The sequence below is a fragment of the Selaginella moellendorffii genome, unplaced genomic scaffold (assembly GCF_000143415.4).
Source record: "Selaginella moellendorffii unplaced genomic scaffold, v1.0 SELMOscaffold_58, whole genome shotgun sequence".
Taxonomy (NCBI): domain Eukaryota; kingdom Viridiplantae; phylum Streptophyta; class Lycopodiopsida; order Selaginellales; family Selaginellaceae; genus Selaginella; species Selaginella moellendorffii.
The window spans coordinates 271242-294019 of NW_003314319.1; the positions used below are offsets into that span (position 1 = coordinate 271242).

The following is a 22778-nucleotide window of genomic DNA, read 5'->3' on the forward strand; positions in this document are numbered from 1 at the left end:
TCTACCTCAGGTTAGGGTGGGAGGACACAAAAGGACACCACCAGAGGTGTTAGATACAATTCTTCCCAACTCTTGCTTATTACCTTTCATTGAGACTTGTGATGCCAACTTGAACACACCTTTGGGAGAAAAGGAGGCACCACTTGAGCACATGGAGAGTTAGGACCAGCCCACAAATGCACAGCTATGGCCATTAGACAAGATCCCTACTCTTCAACATGAGAAAGCCTCCTAAGCACTTGCATTGACAATGGAGTTTAAGCTTATGAAGAGGGATATTTCATTTTCTCTTGGTGATTATATCCACTATTTGCCTGTGATGTTGTACTTACTTTGCCTTTGCAGGAAATCCTCCAAGGCACTTATACTTTATCATGTGATCATACACAATTATAAAAGGTGGCAACATTGATAGATTCATTCCTCTAGCAACTTGGTTTTCTTTTCCAACATTTCCAGCACCAAAAGGTGATGCCAGCAAATTGGATCCACAAGATCCTAGCGAAAGCATCACCCAACACGATCATAGCATCTTCCGTGGTTGACATCATGGAACCCATCCACTAGATTCACGACGACTTCAGCCACACTCTAAACTTTGGAGGCACTTCATCCTAGCATACAAGAGCTGTTGCCCTTCTAAAACAAAGTGGAGTTCTAGGATTCCACTTAAGGTTGTAGCAATCCACTGTGATGTATCCACACAACATCCAGCTCTAGAGGGAGACCCAACTAGCTTCACTAGCATCTTTGGCCTCCTTCAGGATGCCCTTCATCTATTTGGAACATGCTACAGCATAGTAACATTTAGTAGCTCCTGATATCACCGCAGACTTTTCTTGCAATGACTTTTTTCTCTCTTATTTGTTCTCTTTGTTTTTCTTTCTTTCCTTTGATTTCACTATTTTCTACTTGCCTTTCTAGGACTTGTATCCATGTGGTACCAAGATTAGATTTGGATTTCAATATTGATGTGGCATCAACTTTAATTGTCTGGGAGCTCATTCATTTCTCAGCTTTTCTCCCATGGTTTCCAGGTTCTTCTTTATATCAGATCCATCCACACCTTATTACCATCATTTTGAGTCACTTACAATTACCATTTAATCATTCCTAAATTTGCTACACCTTTAGCCATCACTCACTACATTTGCCTAGCTCACTTTTCTCCACTTATCTCACCATACACACATTTGTTTGAGGACATCTTTATATCATATTATCTATCATACTCATGCACAGTAGATGCAATGGCAAGAAGTCTTTTCTGACACAAAGAACTCAAAATATGGAGTGAACTCTATCGATACAGCATTTTCTTGGCAAATACTAGACACTAGAAGCTGATTTTGACTACCCAAAAGGTCTTGACTCCAGTAAGAAGCTAGGCACTATAAACGAGCAAATGTTATTTCCTGATCCCATATGACATGGCAAGATGCAATGATCCATGTAGATGCTGCCACTAGTTACAAGCTTTTTCTTCTCCAACAATTTCAATATAAATTGTTGGAAACTTCAACATATTACAAGATCCCCACTACTAGTCTATTCAAGTCAGTCAACCATTCCACCCATCATCCATCATTATGGCTACAATCTTACCATTCCATAGCACATCCAAGACTGGGCAACATAGTTAGCTCTTCCACTTTCCTTGGACCTTTGGGAGCAAACTTGGGCCATTTTTGAGGAATTTTTAAGAGGTTTGAAGACCTAAAAAGTTGGAGTCCAAGTCAGTGCTTTTTTCTCTCTTGGATTCTTTTTCCTTTATCTTTATTTTTCTTTTTCCTTCTTTGTTTTTTTTACTTTCTTCCACTTTCCTTAGGGTGAGTTCTCAATTTTCCCCACATGGTTTTCCCTTGATCCTAGAACTCTAAAACGTCTTCTCCTTTCTTTTCTTTATATTCTCTTTGGTTCTCTTTCTTGCAACAGTTACCGACATTGGACATTACATTGGAGCCTTCAGTAGTGATTTGATCATGGGTTCTCGCACACAATGGAGTCTAGTGTGATCCCTCATAGTCGCCTGTTAGGATATATGTAGCATTTAAGCAAGATTCTCTAGAATATTCCATTGTTAGAATATTTTAGGGGTGTGAGACTGAGTCTGAGATTAAGTTTAAGACCGACTTTGAGACCAAATTTGAGACAGAGTCCAGGATCGAGTCCAAGGCCAACTTTGAAACCAAGTTCGAGACCAAGTCCGAAACCAATTTTGAGACCAAATCCAAGCTTATATGGAGTGTTGCCCCATTTGAGTATCTTGTAACTTATTGGTCCTTACCCCTTCCTAGGGGCTTAGGCCTTCCCTTCGGGATAGAAGTGGGGGAGTAGAGGTACCCATATTGGGCCGTTAGGCCACGAAGTTCCCCCCAAGTGCCCTAAAACAAGTGTTGCACCTAAGGCTTGGGATTTAAAGGGTCCTATGGTCAAATCTTGTTGTACCAAGGGATGTTAGGAACCTGGAGGTTTAGTGTGCTTGGCTGCTTATGCCTGCAGGGAGTGTAGCCAAACCTTAAGTCCAATCTAACTCAGGGTGGGGGATTTGGAGAGATTTGGGAATCTATGGATGGATGGCTAACACTCTATTGCTCGTGTAGTGAGTAGCTAAAACCAAATAGAACCAAGTAGAAGCTGGTACAATAGGTAGAAACCTTGGTGAAGGAATTTAACTAAAACCAAGGCAGTATTGATCAGAGAGACGAGGTAAGCTGGAAAATTGGAAAGGAAAATTTTGTGGTTTATATACTGATTTTGAACTCTATCGGTAATGTAAGTCTTGCTTAAGCTCTATTGCTCACCAGATGATGTTGTGATTGATTGCATAGCAGGTAGCAGTTCTATGGTGGAGGCAACACGTGACTTTGGTAGCTCAGTATTTGCTATTGAAGAACATCATTTTTTCAAATGCCAGCTTAAAGGATTTTGTGAGTTATTGTAGTGCATGTGATCATGGGATGAAATTTAAATATATTGTCACTATAGATCTTTGGAACTTTAGGGGATAAATGGGGATCAAATAGCCACTAAGGGCTCTCTTATCAAGCAATTGCCCCTTTTCCAATTGACTTAAGGGGAGAGAGATAAAGTGTGTTATAGTTGCCTCTAACCTCAAGGAGGTAAATTATATTTATTAAAATTTCAAAATATATTTAATTATATTTTATAGATCACTATCACCTAGAGTTTCTAGAATTGGAAGCTTTGGAAGTCTTCCTGACTATGCAGATGCTATGGCTCAATAAATGCAAGGTGAATCTTCCCCATAATACCAATATAAGAGGAAGCATAAAAGAAATCAATATATTGATGATGAGGGAGAAGAAAGTTAATTGCATCCTTATACGAAATAAAAAATTTGTTATATATTAGATGTCAGTGACAGTGTTAGATGTCAGAGACAGTGTCAATATCAAATATCATAATTGTAAGTTATCATTCTCACCTGTCACCATCACTTTATAATGTTTGTATGTTGCCATCTCCTCCTTCAACATCTTATAAACAAATTTATGTGATATGATAGCACTTTCTAGAATAAAGTATGTTACCTACAACTAATATCATTTTATTATATTTTTTCTTTTAAAAGTGACAAAACTATAGTATAGTAAAATAATTCTAGATCTTACATTCTACTATAGGATGGCCTAAAAACCCCATATTTTGCATTAGCCAATGCAGTATTTTCCAAGGGGATGTTATTCCTCACTATGAAGTGATAGTGGGTATGTGTCTATAACTCATTCTTGAATCTATTGAACATCCACATGTGCATGTTTTCTAGACCCACTGTTGGGCAATTGCTATAGTGCTCAAAAAAAGTTTGTAAACCTATAGAGTTATTTGTCTTGTCCAAAAAAAAATAGCATATTGGACATAGAATGTGATAGCATTTTGTGCTTTCAAATAGTTTTGTTATATCAGGAACAAAATGTAAGCTCCTGAGTTTGGACTTCCTGGGAGGTCACCCAGCCCAGTACTACTCAAACCCAAGGACGCTTAACCCCAAATATCCCAAGACCCTTAACCGATTGGAAAAGGGGGTGCACTCTTATTCATAGGCCCTTTCCCTCTATATTTGAACTCCATGGATCGTCTCTCAAGTCGTTCCCTTTGGTTGCTTACAATCCACCACGCTTCCCTGCAAGTTCACGCCCTCGTGAACGGAAGCTGAGAGCCGCAGCTCCCCCGAGAGCCCCGCTCTCTTGACACCCTACCCCTCGGGTCGAGCCCAGCGGGAGCAAACTGGACCAGCCAGATGTCAATCAACATGTGGTGTGATTCCCTAGCCAACCAACAAAGTCGGACCCGAGACCTCTCTGATACCAAATGTAAGCTCCTGAGTTTGGACTTCCCGGGAGGTCACCCATCCCAGTACTATTCAAACCCAAGGACGCTTAATTCCAACTATCCCAAGACCTTTAACCGTTTGGAAAAGGGGGTGCACTCTTATTCATGGGCCCTTTCCCTCTATATTTGAACCCCATGGATCGTCTCTCAAGTCGTTCCCTTTGGTTGCTTACACAAAATCTTGCAAAAACATGTTGTATTGCTCTTGAAGCACTAGAAGCAATCCCTCTCTAGTAGAAAGATCCAAAATTTCATATATAGAGAGCTCTAATTCAACTCCACTAGAGCCCTTAGTAGAAAGATGATTATTAAGTGGAGATGATGGTGGAATATTTGTAAAATTTGGGGATGAAAGTGGAGATTGATATAAAATGTTAAGGGGCCAAGTATAAGTAGTAATGACTTTCCTTTGAGCCATTTTAATATAAACTTCCAAGGATCTCAAAGAGAATAAAAAAACTATAATGACTATAACTTTTCTAGATAGTTTATATACTAAGTTTTAGTCTTGGGAATGAGGTTTATTTAATATGACACTAAAACTACTTAGACTCTTGAAATGTTAGTCTCGAAACTGGGGTTTCATAATCATAGCTTACTTGTAAACATAAGAGCTTCTAGAATTCTAGATTATCATATATACACATGCTCTATCATTTTGATGAAATCCTACTTTGCTACACATATATTCTTTTCTACACATGCCAAATTTCTAGGGAAATAGATTACAAGGAAATAGACTATAGGGAAATATAGACCATATTATAGTGGCAGAGCATGCTGGCATGTTGCCATTCTCTTATGTGAAATTGCCTTTTAGTCTTGGAAATGTAGATAAAGTTTATTCTTTGATGTGATATTACTTTTGAGTTTTTTGAAAGATTTTGATTTCTTTTAATATTATTCATAAACAACTCACAAAAACTCTTATTGAGGATTCACTACAAAAATATACCTTAGTCTTTTTATATAGGAGGATTGCAATATAGGCAGGTAATAGAGTTTTTGATATGAATTAATATGTAAATTATAAATGTAATAGAAAATTTTATTGAGTAGATTTCTTAGTGTTTTTCACTGTGCTATTCATTTCTTCATTTCTCTTACTCTGAACTATCGTTTCAAAAGTAATGGGAGCATTTTTATCAATTGTGATAGTAGTCTCCACATTCCCATATAGGTAATAAGAACTAAAACTGTAATATGAAAATTATGGTAGTGAAGCAAAATTAACATTCTTACATTCCTTTGCACTATAATTCTTACTCAGAGATATTTTATTTTCCTTGCTAAGAACCCTAAAATAATCCCTAAACTCAATCTTATAGAAACTTTTATCTCAGATATTTATATATTTCAATATTTTTTAGTTAGTTAGAACCTTCATTAGATTTCCTTTGTAAGACTTTTAGTTGATTATGTTGACTTGAGTTGACTTGTGCTAAATTAAACTTATCTCAACTTTGGACCATCCTCGGTTGAGTGACCTTTAGTGTTAGAGGGGTTTTGGATCCAACTCTATTAATTGGCTAAAGGAATCACACTATATGTTGAGATGTATTAAATTAGGACCTTTGCATCTACAAGGTGTATATACTTCTATAATGTTAGCTAGAAAATTCCAAGTTTGCTAGAAATAGAGTATAGTGTCTTGGTCTCTAGACTCTTAAGTTGGACATAAAGGGTAAAAGCACTTAGGTAAAAATGCCATGAATTGGAAAAACATATAAAGGAAGAAATTATTCCAGCATAAATATACTACTTTTGGAGTATTATAAATTACTGTATTATTGCTGTCACCAAACTCAAAATCACAGTCTGAATATGAACTGGAGTCTTGAGTTTGATTCAGTTCCTCATATTTCATTTCTATCTTCTACATCTACAAGAATTTGCCAATCACTCACTACTGTTTCTACTTCAAACAATAGGAGCTCTTAAAGATTGGTAGAGGCCATCTATTTTAGCTTCTTGGCAAGGTCCTGGATTTGCTCACAGCCATGTAAGAGGCCAATAGCACATCTTGCAAGGGAGCAGCCAGGTATTACCAAGGAGTTATGAAAAGTTAGTGTATCTTTCTCTTGAAGCACCTTTTATCCAACATTGGTTTGCTGTTTTGAAACCATTTGCTTTGAATATGTAGTAGCTGAGGCAAGCCAAATAGCAAGTTTTTCCGACAGATCTGGAAGTGAGGTAGTTTCATGGTGATTGATCCACAAAGTATTTGTGTTGGCTTCGAGTGTTTTTTTTTTCTCATTCTAGGTGGTGGTAGTGCATTGAGATTTGCATGGCATCATGAAGTACAAAACCATGAGTGGCCTTATTCATAGCATACAAAGACTATGTGAGTAAAAGCCAAGAAGATTTACTATTGTGGACTATGGGGTTGGTGGTTTATAGTATATACAGCAAACTATGCAATCCAAATGACATGTTTGGTTTTTGTTTGTAGCATTAAGTCCCATTATCGTGTTCAATCCTAACATCATTAAAGGGACTTCTCGGAACACACATAAGATTTATATGAGTAAGCTAGCAAGAGAGGTTTATTAAGTCCCTGATCTCTGCCTAAAACTCCAATTAACACCGTGCTTAGGAAGCCCGTCATTGTTGCCCAACCCACCCATGCCATCACCGCTGCCTGGCATTGCGAGTCTCAGCCTACCCATTATCGCCCACTGCTCGCAATCCAATTGCTATCCCTACCTTACAGCCAGCATATCCTTGCCTATTACTAGCAATCAGATCACTATCCTTTCCCTATCTAAACAATGCATGCCATAAAGCATGGCCCATTTATGGCCCCATTTGGCAAGCAGAACAAATGACAAAAAATTTAAATTGATTTTTGGTTTGCTTAAGCAACCTGGTAATGGATATACCTAGACTATGCTTGAATATTCTAGGATATTCTACCAATGTTGTATTAATTTTGTATTTATAATTTATAAACATTTTTATAATTTATAAACTTTCCTAAATTCCTAGTATATTCTAGTTTATTTTACCATCTAATGGTTGATATTCAATGAGATTAATCTTGTGTTTATAAATTATAAACATGTTTATAATTTTTTATTTATTAGATTATTAAATAGGAATAACATTACTATTAAGCAAATCAAATGCAACATATAGCAAATTATTATAATTACATAATTTAAGATTTATAAAATTAAATTTTAATTAACTAGTTCTTATTTAAAATAAAATGGAATTTTCAGTGATGTGGCTGTCTGCCTGACTACCAAAGTAGTGGATACACTTAAGGGTATATAAAACAACCAACAAAAACACAGACTTTTTACTGACTATATTATTACTAAATATTTAACTAATATCTCATTGATAAATTAACTTAAATAGCAACTAAGTCATAAAGAACTCTCAGCTCCACCAGGCTTGCAAGTGCTAACGGACAGTGAATTTGAAGTTGGTTTTGCAACAGCTAGAGCCTAGCAAGTGGGCAGGAAGCTGTTCACTAACGTGAAAGCTAGACTAGGAACAAAACTTCTCCAAAATAAAGAAGCAATTGAAAACTTAGCCAGGTTGCTCTTTGACTTTAGTTTGACACTATAATAGCAAATTTGAGAGATTCAATGTAGATTTCCTTTCTCTCTCTCGAATGGGACAACCTCCTTTCATTCTGGCCATCACTTTCTTCTTAGTTCCAGTTGCAAGAGCCAACATTGTTTTAGTGGCTGTCAACAATGCCAAAGGGACTCCCGGCCAGCACTTCAAATCCGCCATGGGAGTCAAGGGAGTTCTCGCCACCATTGGATCCTCGGCTACTCACGAGCCAGGATCAAATCCCACCTGGGAGCTCTCTTGGTCATGTGGTTTACCGGGGACCTGGCCCAAAGGATATAGATGGTAATCTAATCCCGAGATGACCCACGTCTGGCAGTGGGACGGGCGTGGCAATGCGCCGCGGGGATTGATCCAAGTTTGTTATCATCAAGGCAGGGCTGCGGCCATTCTACATGGAGGCTGGAGCCGGCAATCACTGGGACGAGGGGTACGCAATCACTGCCTGGTTCTTGAATCATCTCATGGGTTTGGATCCACACGTTGTGGGAAAGATTAATATGAAGCAGATTAATGCGAAGCTGTCTACCGCATGGAGCGAGGGGTTCTTTGTGGACATCTTGGGAAGAATAGCTAGTCATGGTCAAACTAGTCAAAACTAGTCAAACTATAGCAAACCCAGAACATCAAAATTTGTATGAATACATGTTTGGCCCTTTAGAACGTAGCTTGATCTTTGGCTTCTTTCGTTTTCAGCCGAGCTACATGTTAGAAAGAGTGTACAATCCGAGATTTCTGACGGACAAGGACAAAACAACACCTCAATCGTTGTCCTCGATCGTTGTCTTTTGCTTCTTCCATTTGTAAGCGGCTTCCAGTATCTTGAGATTGGGAGCCATCGAGGTCTCGTCTGGGAATATATAGTCGTAGAACTCCTCTTGCCTGGAGTGACCAAGAAAAGCCGTGAGTCTCGAGAAGAAACGAGGAAAGGGTAAATGTTATATATACTACGTACCCAGCAAACGTCCCGTCCTCCTGCGCTATCGGTCGCTTCCGCTTGACAGTCCTCGGTTGTTTCTTCTTCACCGTAGCAGCATCGCCAAGGTCACCGAAGCTTTCCTCCATTTGTTGCCATTCGTCGAGCAGCATCTTCCTGTCCTCTTTTTGCTCCGGGGCTGAAGATCTGAAGTACTCGAATGCTCGTTCATAGACGCCTGAGGGAAGACAATAGTTAAACAAGTTTGGCAAAGAGTGCTTTACCTCTAGCCCGCCGGACTCGCTGCGACGCTTGTTCTCTCAAGACGTCCTGATTGATTTCCCTTTCTTCTCCTTGAGCTACGGATTCCTCTTCCAGTCTCACGCCCCCTTCAAACTTGGCGTAGCTTAGCCACACCTTCAGATGCTTCGTCCTGTCCAATAATCTCTCGTAGAGCTCCCTCGTCCGTTCGTTCTCCCCCTCGTTGATTTCGAAGTCAATGTACGCCTGAAGACAAAACGAATGTCAGCACGAAAGAGAACTCTTCGTGTTTACGATCTTACCTTCCACAAAAGCTCGGGCATGTCAAGGACAGGCTGCGATATTGCCAACTCAAAAATGGCCCGACCCCTTTCAGTTTCTCCAAGTGATTGCTCTAGATCAGCATATTTACTCCATGCGTAACAATTAGCGGGAGCCCATTCAAGGTATCTTTCGTATAGCGCCCTGCACCTGTGCATGTTCCCAAGCTGGAGCTCTATCTCGATATACGTTTTAAATATCTGTGAGCGAAAGAGTGTATAAAAACCTTGCATAAATGGCCCGCAAGAAAACCTTACCTTGTCCTTGGGTGCCTTCCCGATTGCATTTCCTAGAATCGTTCGAGCAGCGGTGAGATTTTTCTGCCTGATTTCAAACTTGGCAGCCATTAACCAGAGTTTTGCGAATGTAAACTTCTTGTGCGGTATGATGCCCAGACAAGCACTGAAAAATAAAACACGACGATCAGGTAAGGAGTTCCAAGTGACAGACTTATAAAATACGTACCTGTAAACATCCCGGGTACGATCCATGTCTTCAGCCTCGAGTTCTTCATACAGAGCATAATTGATCCTGCACGAAAAATTAAAACAAAAGTTGATAAAGCAATCTGAAAACAACTTCTTTTTTTGCTTTGCGTACCAGAGATATATGTATCGTTGCCAGTACCGTTTCTCTTCCGCAGGAGGCACGTTTGCAATGGCTCTCTCGTAGACCTCACGAATCCTATCCTTGTCCCCAACACTTTCCTCCAGCCGAATATAATCGAACCAGAAATCATAGTTGAGTGGGTTCTTCTTGACTTCATCCTCGTACTGGAACCTTCGCTTGCTCACAATCACATCCTCGATACCCTCCCTGTTCCCGTGCTGCTTCTCAAAAGCCACAAACTTCTTGTACAGCTCCTCCGCCTGCGACTTCGGTATGTTGTCCAGAGCGTACTTGTAAATGGCCCGGGCCCTCTCAAACTCCTTGCACCGCTCCTCAAAGTTGGCAAACGCTACAAATAGCTCCTCGGTCTGACCATCCTCGCCGAGCTCCACCACCGCTCGGTGGTAGCAATCCCGGGCCCTCGTCACGTCCCCGTTCTTAAACTCAAACTTCGCGAACCGGATCCACGCCTTGACGGTGGGAAGGCAGCGAACGTATCTCTCGTAAATCCCCCGTGCCCGCTCCACCTCGTTGTACCGGAGCTCGAACTTGATATACGCGGCCCAGCCATGGTGGTCGGGCTCCCAGAGCATCCATCTCTCGAAAATCTGGCGAGCACCACCGATGTTCACCATCATCTCCTCCATATGGATGTACTTGTACCAGAGCTGGTCGATCCGGGGCAGCAAATTCACGGCCCTGTCCCATACATTCCTGGCGTGGTTCACGAACTTGTTCCTCATCTCCATCTCGGCATACTTGAGCCATAGCGTCTGGTTCGTGTAGTCGACCGTGATAGCTCTCTCCCACACCGACCTCGCCCTGTTAAAGTCCTTCTGGGACTCCTCCCACTGGGCGTACTTGACCCACACCCCAATGTTCCAGCGTACCCGGCGGATGAGATCCTCGTACTCCTTGCGCTTGCGGAGGCGGTACTCGTCGAGCTCCTGCTTGTCGGTGATCTTCTGCTTGGGCGGCCGGATCTCGGGCTCCTGGCGCTCGCGAGTCTCCCGAAGAATCTGCTCGGCGGTGATCTGGACTGGCGCCGGCGTCTTGTTCTTGACGCGCGTCGGCCGCGGCAGCTTTACCTCCGTCTCCTTGCGCGTGAGGTAGCCCAACGACGCATCCGCCTCCCGCGCCATGGCCCCGACCCAAGAACCCTAGAAATGCCGGGGTTTTAGGGTTTTGCGCCCAAGAACCCTAAAAATGTGTCCCAGATGCTCTTGAAGATCGCGAGGACTCGCATTTCCCTCGCGCGCTACACGAGGAGTTCCTTTTGCTCCAGTGCCGCGCACGAAAGATCGGTAAGTTCTCGAGCTCTCCCTGTAGAAAATCTCTTCTCTAGAGAAAGATCTAAAATCTCTTGGAAAACTCTCAGGAAGCTCGGGAGGCTTCAAGGAAGCGAATCAAGCTCCAGCGCCTCGAGGAGAAGTCGCGGCGGCGCAAATTCCTGGCAGCTCTCAAAGACTGCAAGGATCTCGGCAAGCTCGTCCAGCTCCACGCCGAGGCAGCGCAAACCGGCGATGACACCAACGTTTTCGTGGCGAGCGCGCTCATCGGCAGCTATGCCAAGCTCGGCAGCGTGGCGGACGCTCGCAAAGTCTTTGACAAGCTCCCACAGCCCGACCTTGTGTCGTGGACGGCGCTCCTGGCCGGGTACGCTGACCGCGGTGATGCGCAAGAGGTTTTACGTTTGTTCCTGCGAATGCAGGCTCAGGGATGCGTGCCGGATGCCCGAGCTTTCGTGCTCGCGGCCAAAGCTTGCGGTGCGCTAGCGTCGAGCGAGCAAGGCACGCAGCTTGGAGGTGGCAAGGCCGTGAAAGCTGTAGCTCTGGAGCAAGGAATGGCGATCCACGCTCAAGCCGAGAGCGCTGGCTGTGAGAAGGAGCTCTTCGTTGGAAGCATGTTAGTCGACATGTACACGAAGTGTGGGAGCACTCTGGATGCTCGACGGGTTTTCGACAGGATGGAGGGACACGACGTGGTTTCATGGACTGCTCTCGTGCTTGGCTATGCCGAGAGTGGTGAAGCGGAGATGGCACTGGAAGTTTTCTCGCGGGCTCAGCGGAGACAAGGCTGCGAACCGAATGCTCGGACGTTTCTAGCAGTGATCAAGGCTTGCTCTAGCTTGGCTGCGAAGGAAGAAGGGACACAGTTCGAGGGGAGGCTCGTCAAGTTGAAGACTCTCAAGAGGGGCATGGCTCTTCATTCCCAAGCTCTCTGCAGTGGCTGCTGCGAGTTCGATGCTTTCGTCGCGAGTACGGTGGTGGACATGTATGGGAAGTGTGGGAGCTTGGTGGACGCAAGGATGACTTTCGACAGGACTCCATTTCTCGACGTTGTTCTGTGGAACGCTTTGATGCGGGCTTGCGCGGAAAACAACGAGGAGCGCTTGACGCTCGAGCTCCTGCGGTGCATGAGGAGCGGAGGTCCATCTCCGGACGAGCAGAGCTTTGCGGTCGGTCTCGGCGCATGCAGCAGCACCGCAGCACTGGAAACTGGCAAGGCGATCCACTCGGAGATTTGCAGAGATGGTGTGGAGAGCGACGCGGTTGTAGCAAACTGTCTGCTGGATTTCTACGCCAAGTGTGGGAACATGGTGGACGCTCATCGGATTCTCGAGGCAAACCACAGGAGGACCGCGACATGGACGTCGCTCATCGCAGGATACAGCCGCCAAGGCGACTCCAAACAGGTGTTCGAGCTCTTCCACGCTATGGAGGACGAAGGCCTGGAGATCGACTGCGTCACTCTCGTCTGTGTCCTCACCGCTTGCAGCCACGCCGGCCGCGTCGAGCAAGGCAAGAAGCTGTTCCAGGAGATGAGCTCCAAGCATGGGATCACTCCAGGGGAGGAGCACTACGTGTGCATGGTCGATATGCTGGGCCGAGCGAATCGACTGGACGAAGCAGTGGGCTTGCTCGAGAGGATGCCGCACAGGCCGAGCTCGGTAGCGTGGAGGGCAGTGCTGGCGGCCTGCAAGAAGTGGAAGAATGTGGGCTTGGGAAAGGTGGCTTTTGAGTCATTGCTGGAGCTCGGAGAGCGTGATCCGGCAACTTACGACTTGATGGCAAGCATATATGGGAGTTCATCATCATCATCATCAACCAAAGAGACAACGAGATCTCCATGAAAAAGAGGTGTTTGTCTTTCTTTTCTTTGGTTTTCTATTCAGAGCTACCCTAAACACAGGTATGGCGGAGGCTGTGATCGTAGGCGCCTTGGCTCCCGGTGTCAATGTGAGTGCTTTCTTCGTTTTTTTGTTTCTTCGCTGCGATGATGGCTTGAGGTCGTGTGTTTGCAGAGACCAACATGGACGGCTTTTAGAAACGTGATGATCTCCTTGTCCGTGGTTCTAGCCGTGCAGCTTGCAATCGCAGTGCAGTGGAGCAGTAACGAGCTGCTGCTCCATGTCTGCTGCCTCACAGCTCTCGCAGCAACGCTCTTCCTTCTCCTCAAATGGTAAGGCCGTCTTCTTTGTGCTCTTACAAAAGTTCGTTCTTGCGGCTTCTTCTATCAGGTTTGTCTCCGAGACTGGACTGGTTACTGTCCAGCAGCAAATGGACGAGCTCGGAGCTCTCAACAACAAGGCACAGTGAGAGCTTGGTTACGTTGGCCGGTTCAAGCTTCTCGGTTAGGAGATAAGCACGAGTGGATAGACAAAAGGGGTGGGAGGCATTGGCTATGGCGACGGCAGGCTCAACCTTCGTCACCATTCCAAACTCACGCGTCAGGCATTGTTCCTGGCAGCACAAGAGCAAGCAATTGGGTCTCCAGGTACGTGCAGTGAGCAGCGAGGAGGAAGAGTTTGAGGCCCGGCTAGCAAGGATCCAGAGGAAGTCCGCTGCTGGAAAGAAGGCTGCGGCACGCAAGGCGAAGAAACTGGAAGGCAGCGGGGGCGCCAGCAAAGGAGGCAAGGCGTTGTTGCTACCGCCGGTGCCTCTCGAGGATGCCATCTCGGAGGGTCTAGTGGTGGAGCTCGGGTTTAATCCATACACCGAGAGGCTCAATGGAAGGTTTGCGATGCTCGGCTTGGCGGCGCTGCTCCTGGTAGAGCTAGCAACGGGCAGCAGCTTTGTCAAGTACCATGAAGCAGCGATAATTGGGATCCAGGCCTACACCATGCTCGCCATAGCTGCGTTATTTGTCAAGTATGAGAAGGAGAAGAGAAGTGTTTGGCCGCCCCAGGCCTGATGATTCGTGAAGAAAAGTTGAGCTCCAGCCATTCGCTGATTGTTCTTGGTCCATCATCGTGATGATAAAACGATCAAACTCTATATATGACATCTCCAGTGAGGTGTGAGATGGGGTCACAAAGCCCTCTCTGGCGTTGCAAAATTCCAGCCCAGACCTCATTGCCTTCCTCAGTGAATTGGCAGTAATACGAGCATGAAACTGATCCTTGGGGTCAATCCACACAAAAAGTTAAGTTGAATAGCCACTTTTATGGTACCTTGGAGGATTTAATCATGGTTCCATCCAGATCTTGAGCAATAGAAAATACAAGAGCATTAAACACCAAGTCCTTGTCCAACATGATCAAACTCACCTCTCCATTGTGGCATTTTGCAATCCATCCCAGGATGTTGTGATAAGGCCTCTACCAAAACTTATTAATGAGAAATCCACCAATCTACAAGTCAATTTTGTATGAGGAGCACATCACAAATATCCACAAAATATTTGGATGGCAAACATTCTGAAAAACATCAAATTTATAACTAAGCCAACAAGAACAAATACAGCAGATCTCTCAAATTTCTGTCACTACTTAAATAACAAACTTATAATAGTTAAACATTTTTTTTTATATATATATATATATATATAATCATATTGTCTGTAAGGATTCAGAAAAATTCTCACAGCACAATATGGCAGCTCCAGCAAGAGCAATGGATCTGTGGAAGAACTGGGACACCGTCTCAAGGCATGTGCCAGGAGCAAAGATCTCGACGAGGACAGCTCCATGCTTGTTTCCAATCTCCGCCATTGCAAGTTCCTGGCGGATTATCTGGTGCTCATGTATGGCGCTTGCGGGGAACTGCAGCAGGCCTTGGAGATCTTCTCCTCTATCCCGAACCCTGACACCAGATCATGCAAAATTATGCTCAATGTCTACAACCACAATAGCTGACTGAAAGAAGCCAAGATCAAGTCCCCCTACCTGACGCAGTTTCTTAGAACTCCATGATTATTGCAAATGCCCAGACCGGGTATTTTGAAGACGCTCGATTGATTCGACGGCATGCACGGGCAGGATCTAATCACCTGGAACTTGATGATAACCGCGTTTGCACGGTCCCTTGATCTGGCTAGAAAGTTCTTTGACAGGATGCCTAAGCGGAACGAGGTAGCATGGAACTGCCTAATTTCCACATTTGCCAAATGGACCTTCGTCTGGAGGTTTCCAAGGCCCTGTTTGACGTTATGCCGTAACAGAATTCTTTTTCGTGGACAAGGATATTCAATGCGTATGCCCAGCCGGGCATATACTTGGCGCCCTGTGTTTAAGAGGATGCCACTTCATGATGCCATGTTGTCAACGGCCATGATCACTGCGTTTGTGCAAAATGGAATGGATGTAGTCATTTCAGTTGAAGAAGTCAGCACTTGATATAGAGGACAAGTTCTGCAAGCCAGTGTTCAAGGGATAATTAGTCTTTGCATTTAGAATTTCTTTAACAGCCAAGAATTTTTTTATATTGTAAATTGCACATGGTTTCTCTAAAACTGAGTCCTTAAGGTTTTGAAAAGGCAAATTCAATAACCAATAAATAAGTACGTGCATGGAGATAATTTGATGATTTTACTGTACGCCAAGACGGTGCATCTTGGTCAGGCAAAAGAGATGTTTTGATTCAACACAAGGCAAAGCAATAAGTACCTGGAATGTTCTGGCAAAATCATTTCTACAGAATGGTAAGATTGACATGACAAGGATGATGTTTGATAAAATGCCATGCAGAAGCTTAGTGTTGTGGAACATCGCAGTGTCAGCCTATGCTCAAAGCAGTGTGTTGATCGCACAAAGTTTATGTTTGATCAAAAGAAACGTGATCTCCTGGACTGCTTTGATGTCATCTGGCGCGCAGAACAGCTCCATTAATCTTGTGAATATCATGTTCGAGAAAATGCCTTTCTGCAATGTCGTCTCCTGGAATGCTGTTGTTGCAGCAAATGCCCAACTTGGATACGTTGAAGAAATGAACGTGCTTTGATGCGGATCCATTTTCGTGGAACTCGCTACTTTCCGGGTTTTCTCAAGCGGGGCATCGCTCAAGCCTTGCAGGTCCAAAACACTGTGTCATCTCATCTAAATGTAGAGCTCGTGGCATTTGGGACGAATGGCTGCTTGGAAATCCATGCCTGAGAGAACCCTAGTATCTTGGAACACCATGATCGCAGTCTACTGCCAATTCTCCTGCTTGGATGAGGCCAGGCTCGCATTCGACAGAATGCTACAGAGGCACGTTGTGTCATGGAGCTCAGTGATCAAGGGGCTCTCTCACTGCGGCAGTCTCGCGATGTCACAGCATGGAACATCATGACCTCAGCCTACGAGCAAAACGGCTTCTTTCAGGAAGCTCTCACAACTTTCCATAAAATGCTTGTCCGGGACCTCGTATCGTGGAATGCCATATCAAGGCTCATGCGCCAGCAGGCGAAGCCCTCTTTCTCTTCCGGATGATGAACTTGGCCTGGTGCAGACATGCCGGGCTTGTCAATGAGGCGTTGACACAGTTTGTGCCAATGCTGACTTTGGGTTGACTCTCACGCGGTTGCTGCGTTGTTGACATTTTGGCGAGGTCTGGGCAGCTTGATAGTGCCGAGGAGGTGACAGACAAGATGCCGTTTGGCGCCCATGGAGAACGATGATCTGGCAGCTCGGGCAGCTGAGAAAATTGTGGTGTTTAAGCCTGAATGTGGCTCTCCATATGTGTTGGTTACCAACCTTCATAATCCAGTTGAGGCGTGGCAATCCTGATGTTGCCGGTGTTGGAAGTCAACGCTGATAGATCTCCTTCAAACTGGTTGTGCGAGAGATCCAAGTGAACCAGCTGGTGGAACTGGCCGAAATCCATGTCTTGTTTTCCAAGCTTGACCTTGCCACCATGAGAATGGAGAGGCTCGAAGACTTGCCCAGAGAAGCTGGAAGGCTGCCAACCAGAAGATTTTCTGACAAGTCCAAGTAGTAGAGCTGTGCGCCTCCCAGGCCTAGGAGGTATTTCTCCCGAGAACTGGTTTAGCTTTCCAAGGCAAGATGGTATTGAGTTCGAGGACAAATCACTTGCTGATGCTTGTCAGGTTGCAAGTTTGTGGGAGCGAGCCCCAGAGGTTATTTCTCGCGAGATCCAAAGTGCCAAGGTTCCTAGCTTGTTGGTCGAAATAAGAAAGAACTGAAGCTGCTCAAGCTTGGAAATTTCCGGCGGAAACTGGCCACTGAAATTGTTCACGCCCATGTCAATGCGGCTCATGTTGACGCACAAGGACAAAGAAACAGGAACTTCCCATGCAGCATGTTGAATGCCACGTCAAAGTTTGTCAGCGCGCTCAAATTTCATTCCTGGGATGAGGAGATGAGCTTCAAAAACCTGGCAAGTAGCTGAAGTCTTGCGATGGAATGCTGCCTGTTATCTGGTTGAAGCCTAGTTCCAGAACCTCCATACGACTCCATCGGCCTGGAAACCGTAGCTAAATGATTCCAACTTGTTCGCAGCAAGGCGTAAAACCCACAAGACTCTCGTGCGCAAAGAGAAAAGTTGGAACTTCTCCTTCGATGTCATTCCTCTTCCAGGAATTTGAGAGATTCACAAAGTCCCTTGGTACGGAACTGTCCCAAAAAGCTTGGAAGCTGGCCAGTGAGACGATTGCCACAGCAGGAAAGCTTCTCAAGCCTTGAGCACCGTGCTAGGCTAGAGGGAATCTCACCATCAAGTAAGTTCACATCAAGAGAAAGACTTTGCAGCATGGAGGGCTGGCCCAGAGACTCCGGGATCTTTCCTTGGAGATTGTTGAGCGTGAGATCGAGTGACTGTAGCCTCGGGCAGTTACCCAAGGTCGATGGAATCTTCCCCGACAAATAATTGTACGATAAATCAGACATGATCAACCTAGTATTGCCAAGTGATAGTGAGGATTATTTTAAAGAAAAAAACCACATGATATTGAACATCGGTGCCAGTGGGTGAAGTGTGTACTGTCATACACCAAAGCAACCAAGGAGGTAACATCAGACATCTAAGCTTCACATGGCCAGTGGCAATGGACATCTCAACCTACTGTATATCTCTTAAAGATTTTAATGACAAAAAATGCTGCAATTGCTACAGTCAGTTAATGCTTAGCTTCCAAAAGAAAAAAGAAGAAACAACCTCTTTCAATTAACAGCGTATGTGTGTGAGTGTGTGTGGATTCACACCCTCTGTAGATATGGAACAATAGATTCGTCTCTTCCTCGCCATAGCCTTGCAATTGGCCAGTGAAAGCTTATAACAACATGTTTGATCAGTCGGTAGCTACTTGGCCCGCTCTTCTTTAATTTAATACGTGTTCAAATATAGCGACGAGCTTTCAGGTTATACTTAACCAACGTTTAAGTTTGATGCAGCTCTTCACGTAAATTCAGTGCGTTCTGAAGCAACTGGAGTCTGACATCTGAGGTCGCGGAGGGCAGTCCAGACGTTTCTCATCCCGACCCTTGAACTCTCAGGTACACGGTGTTTTGATTCTATTTAAATTACGATGTAAACGTGGTGATGCAAGCTCAGATCCTTGATCTCGAAACTCTAGGCAGTTTGCCTGAATCCAAAACCTTTCAGGCGCACTGAAACTTAATTTGTGATATGGGTGACAAAACTCAATTCTATCCTTGGGGCCAACGGTCTCAGTGTAGCATTATCTCCTTAACTGGGATGGTCTCCAGGTCTGGCTACTCTAGTGAAATCGATTGAGATAGCTATTGACTCTCGTTGCCTCTATTTCTGAAATGACCAGGAGTTGTTCCAATTCTATTCTAGATGATTAGGCATGTAGTTTCTAACTGAGATGGAATGGAAAAATGTCCGTCTCTTCCTCGCCATAGTTTAGAGCTCTGCATCTAGTGCCATGTCCAAACCTCGATCGAGTGTCTAGAGTGATGCTCGGAGCAACCCAGTCCCGAAACTAATGTCCAACATCCAAGCAGTGGTTGTTCCCCCTGCTGCCTACAGATAGATATGAGCAGATCGTAGTGAAGGAATAAATTGAAGAGTACATGCAGAGGCCATACCTGAAGATTTCTTCTCTTTTGTGCTGATCTTGGCCAGCAACGAAAAGAAAAGGTAAACCATATATATGTAAACGTCCAAATTTATTCAGATATTTGCAATGTCTGACATTGCCCAAAGTACATAAACATATTCGAGTCAGGCACTCATTCCAGAATGATGTTCACAGTTTTGCCACCCACCATGACATAGAGCTTGGGATCATTGGTAACAACCAGCTGATATTCAAGTCCTTCCATCTGGCTAATCCCATTCTACCACAGCACAACATTGCCACCATTCTTTTCGATGCTAAAAGTGGCGTCCTCATGCAGTGTTAAATAGTAGCCACCACTGCGTTTCCAACCTTCTTACCGCTTGCTATGACATCGCCGTCATTGCTCATGAGCAAGAGCAAGCCTTGTAGCGCGCGTTTGGGGACACAAGCACTTCATTCGTAGTCAGCTTCTCTCCAACATTGAGAGCCTTGAGGACAGTGGGCGAACCAGCCATTACCTTCACAAACTCACACTGGAGACAACAAGCAACAACAAAGTCAATAGATGCCGGATAGAAAGCCCCTGGAGGGCTGCAATAACAATATATAGCCTGGACAGCGTAGATTGATTATACTGACCCTGGGGCGTTGAACATCTACAGTTGCCATATAATAATAATAACAGCTATTTCACGCCACGAAAGGCGCATCAGACTATCCTATCTACCACTAGTGTGGAGTTGGGGACGGGTTCAACGATGGCAAGCACATCGTGCAGGTTTGTGGTAGCAGTGAGGTACTCACAAAGTGGTCGTTGCCGTTGTTAGAGGAAGACGAGAGAGCGAGAGAGTTTCACATGGCCAGTGACAATGGACATTTGTGTTTATGTCGATTTTGACGAGATGTTGCTGGTCTGGTGGGAGTGGAAGATGGAGACTCAAAGAGCAGATCTGGTGTTTCTGCACCAAAGAAAAAGAAACCAAGATTGGGCAAGAAGGGCCTGGGCATATAGAAAACCAAGGTTTGCTATTCACTTACCACAGATTTCAGGAAACTAGGCAAGTTCAAAAAGAAAAGGAAATGATAAACAAAGAGGAGAAGTGCAAGCTTCAAAGAGTGAGCATTAGATTCACAAGCAAAAACAGGTACTAGAAATTTTTCGAAACTCATTCAAGGTCTGCCCAGCATTTCAAGATTTAGAGGTAGAAAGGTTCCGTCTTCGCCTCTCCAAAATCTGATGAACTTTAAGCTAGATCGCTCATGCTAAGCATTGCAGTCAAACAGCTCACATTGAGGACTAGGGTAAGCACATGAGTTAAATATATATATATTTTTTTGTTGTTGTTAAATGATGTGACATTGGCACAAAACTGAGTGGAGCATCGTAGCACTCGACCTTTCCGGACAGTCAGAGACGCTGAACTAAAGAAGTAGATCATAGACTGACAATGGAGGTCTTAATCGCCATCACAACTTCAAGCGTGACATAATAGCTTTCTGATGGAACGTCAATTTGTGCATGAGACGTGTCAAACATTTCTTTTGATTTTTCTGCCTCCCTGTACAATCGCCGGCTAGTCATGTGATAAATAACCTTCAGCAGGACGGCGTTTCTCAAAAAGCCATGGCCTCAAAGGATTCTGAGCAGGTGAACCTTGCCGATGCTCAAAAGCTGTGGAATGCATTGCGAGGTATTCCAGGTCTCAGCGATGGGGACGCATTCATCCATTTCCTGCGCATTTTGCACTTGGGGATGTTGGTTCGCCAGGCTCCTATTGAGCATGCAAAGCAGGGGCAAGTGAGCGATGTGCTGTGCTGTGGAGTCACGGAACAAGGAACAAGAGTTGTGGGTGCTAACGTTCGTTTGAGGATGGACATGGCAGGGGGTAGACCAAATCCAGTAAGCATCAAGGATGTGGAGAAGAGGCTGGGAGTTCAAGTCTCAGCTTTTGATGATGACACCCATTCCAGGCTCCACTTGGCACTTCTGGACGAGGATAAAGAGGCCAAGCCCAGTAAGGGCCGCGACTTCGAGAACTGTGCGGAGCATGCTGTGTTCGAGAAGCTGGCACGAGTGAATGAGTCGGCTGATACAACTTACGCCGTGCAGAAGCACCAGAAGAAGAAAGGCGAATCTAAAGTCGTGTGCGTCAAACGATGTGTAAACTGTCTCAAAGCTGGAGGTGCAAGTAGTAGCAGTGGAGGACCTTTCGGACAGACTCCACGTCTGGGAGCCATAGTGACGGACCATGACAGCATCGCTGGCTTAAGTGTTCCCATCAACACCATGCCCGTGATGGTGTTTATCAGGTGAATCTCCCGCTGTTTGTACGCGTTCTATAGATGCTTTTGTTTATACAGGTCTGTGTTTCGCGCTTTGAGGGAGAGGGAGAGTGAGCGTGCCCGTGTACTCGGGCTGTTCCCGTACCTCCAAGTTTGGCACGACCTCAGCATGAGCCAGGCTACACCATGTGCAATCGATGGATCTGATGAACCTCCGCGCCCAAAACCAAAACACTAATTGCGTATATGGTGTGGTATTAATTCCATAAGGAAACGTGTGAAGTTAATAAGTATATAAGCTGTCCTAGATAAATTTCCTTGATTATTCCTTGGTCACGCTCTCTCCAAAAAATCAAATCATCAAAACGAACCTGGAAATTTGGTTGCAGATAAAAATAATGGAAACTCTGTATGTGAATTGCTGCGGAGAATTCGACAATGCAGCATGTCAGGTGGCTACGCTCAGAGCAAGCAAGTTACAGAAAATGTAGACTGCAAATGCAATGCTGGCAGCATACGAACCATGCTGGCTCGTAACCTCTTCCTAGACCATTCTCATGCTATGCCCTGGCTGAAGCTATATTAATCTTCCAAGGGAAGGGATGCTATGGTCTTTGTGCGCCTGTTGCAGCCGCCTGAGAAACCTTCCAAAGTATGACGGCCGACATCCACATTCAACCGAATTAGTTCTGCATGGTCGATCTGTTCGGTACAACACGACTTCTGTTTGTTCCCAAAGGATATCTATGCCTGGGAGATCCTACCCGCCTCCTGTACAAACATGCTGGCCCAGCACTAATATGTACGTGATGCTCGAGAAGCAGAAGCCAAATGTGCTCACTGCTGCTGCTGTAATATCTGTCTCAGTGCATTTACAATATGAGGAACCGTTGCCGGACCCGGCTGCACCCATGCTCGTTTTTAACTGTGCCATTTGAAGCTGAAACGCCTTCTTTCCCAACCGGGTTAAGCAATCCGGCGGTTCTATCCGCAAAAATCTCAGGTGTGCCGCCAGCTGCAGTGCCCTGGAACAAGATCAGGAGAGAGATTTTATAGGGTATGTACATGGTTAAATGGGGAGCTGGAACACCATAGCCTCAATTGAGATTGTTCAGTACGGATTGACAATGCACCAGATGCTCCATTCCTTTGTTCAGCACTAGCTGTCACAGCTCTGTGGATCCGGCTGGCTCGAGAA

The 22778-nt window shown here is 44.8% G+C and overlaps 5 protein-coding genes across 5 annotated transcripts; 4 read left to right on the forward strand and 1 right to left on the reverse strand.

Annotated features, from left to right (window-relative positions):
- Positions 1-8558: 8558 nt before the first annotated feature.
- Positions 8559-11226, reverse strand: LOC9654923 (crooked neck-like protein 1). Its single transcript, XM_002983484.2, has 7 exons — positions 10043-11226; positions 9908-9973; positions 9700-9844; positions 9424-9642; positions 9145-9367; positions 8900-9098; positions 8559-8826 (listed from the first exon to the last, which is right to left on the reverse strand). Exons 1-7 carry the CDS (start codon positions 11191-11193, stop codon positions 8706-8708), a joined length of 2124 nt encoding a protein of 707 aa, XP_002983530.1. The 5' UTR covers positions 11194-11226; the 3' UTR covers positions 8559-8705.
- A 21-nt stretch (positions 11227-11247) lies between these two features.
- Positions 11248-13728, forward strand: LOC9655090 (pentatricopeptide repeat-containing protein At4g39530). The gene is made up of 5 exons (XM_024688562.1): positions 11248-11355; positions 11430-13191; positions 13244-13290; positions 13356-13513; positions 13572-13728. Exons 1-2 carry the CDS (start codon positions 11269-11271, stop codon positions 13182-13184), a joined length of 1842 nt encoding a protein of 613 aa, XP_024544330.1. The 5' UTR covers positions 11248-11268; the 3' UTR covers positions 13185-13191; positions 13244-13290; positions 13356-13513; positions 13572-13728.
- A 7-nt stretch (positions 13729-13735) lies between these two features.
- Positions 13736-14245, forward strand: LOC112340470. Its single transcript, XM_024688490.1, has one exon. The coding sequence runs from the start codon at positions 13736-13738 to the stop codon at positions 14243-14245; it is 510 nt and encodes a 169-aa protein (XP_024544258.1).
- Positions 14246-15299: 1054 nt separating this feature from the next.
- Positions 15300-16930, forward strand: LOC112351152 (pentatricopeptide repeat-containing protein At4g02750-like). The gene is made up of 4 exons (XM_024688491.1): positions 15300-15656; positions 16147-16263; positions 16494-16715; positions 16871-16930. Exons 1-4 carry the CDS (start codon positions 15300-15302, stop codon positions 16928-16930), a joined length of 756 nt encoding a protein of 251 aa, XP_024544259.1.
- Positions 16931-20866: 3936 nt separating this feature from the next.
- Positions 20867-21958, forward strand: LOC112351222. The gene is made up of 2 exons (XM_024688679.1): positions 20867-21607; positions 21659-21958. Exons 1-2 carry the CDS (start codon positions 20922-20924, stop codon positions 21816-21818), a joined length of 846 nt encoding a protein of 281 aa, XP_024544447.1. The 5' UTR covers positions 20867-20921; the 3' UTR covers positions 21819-21958.
- Positions 21959-22778: the final 820 nt, after the last annotated feature.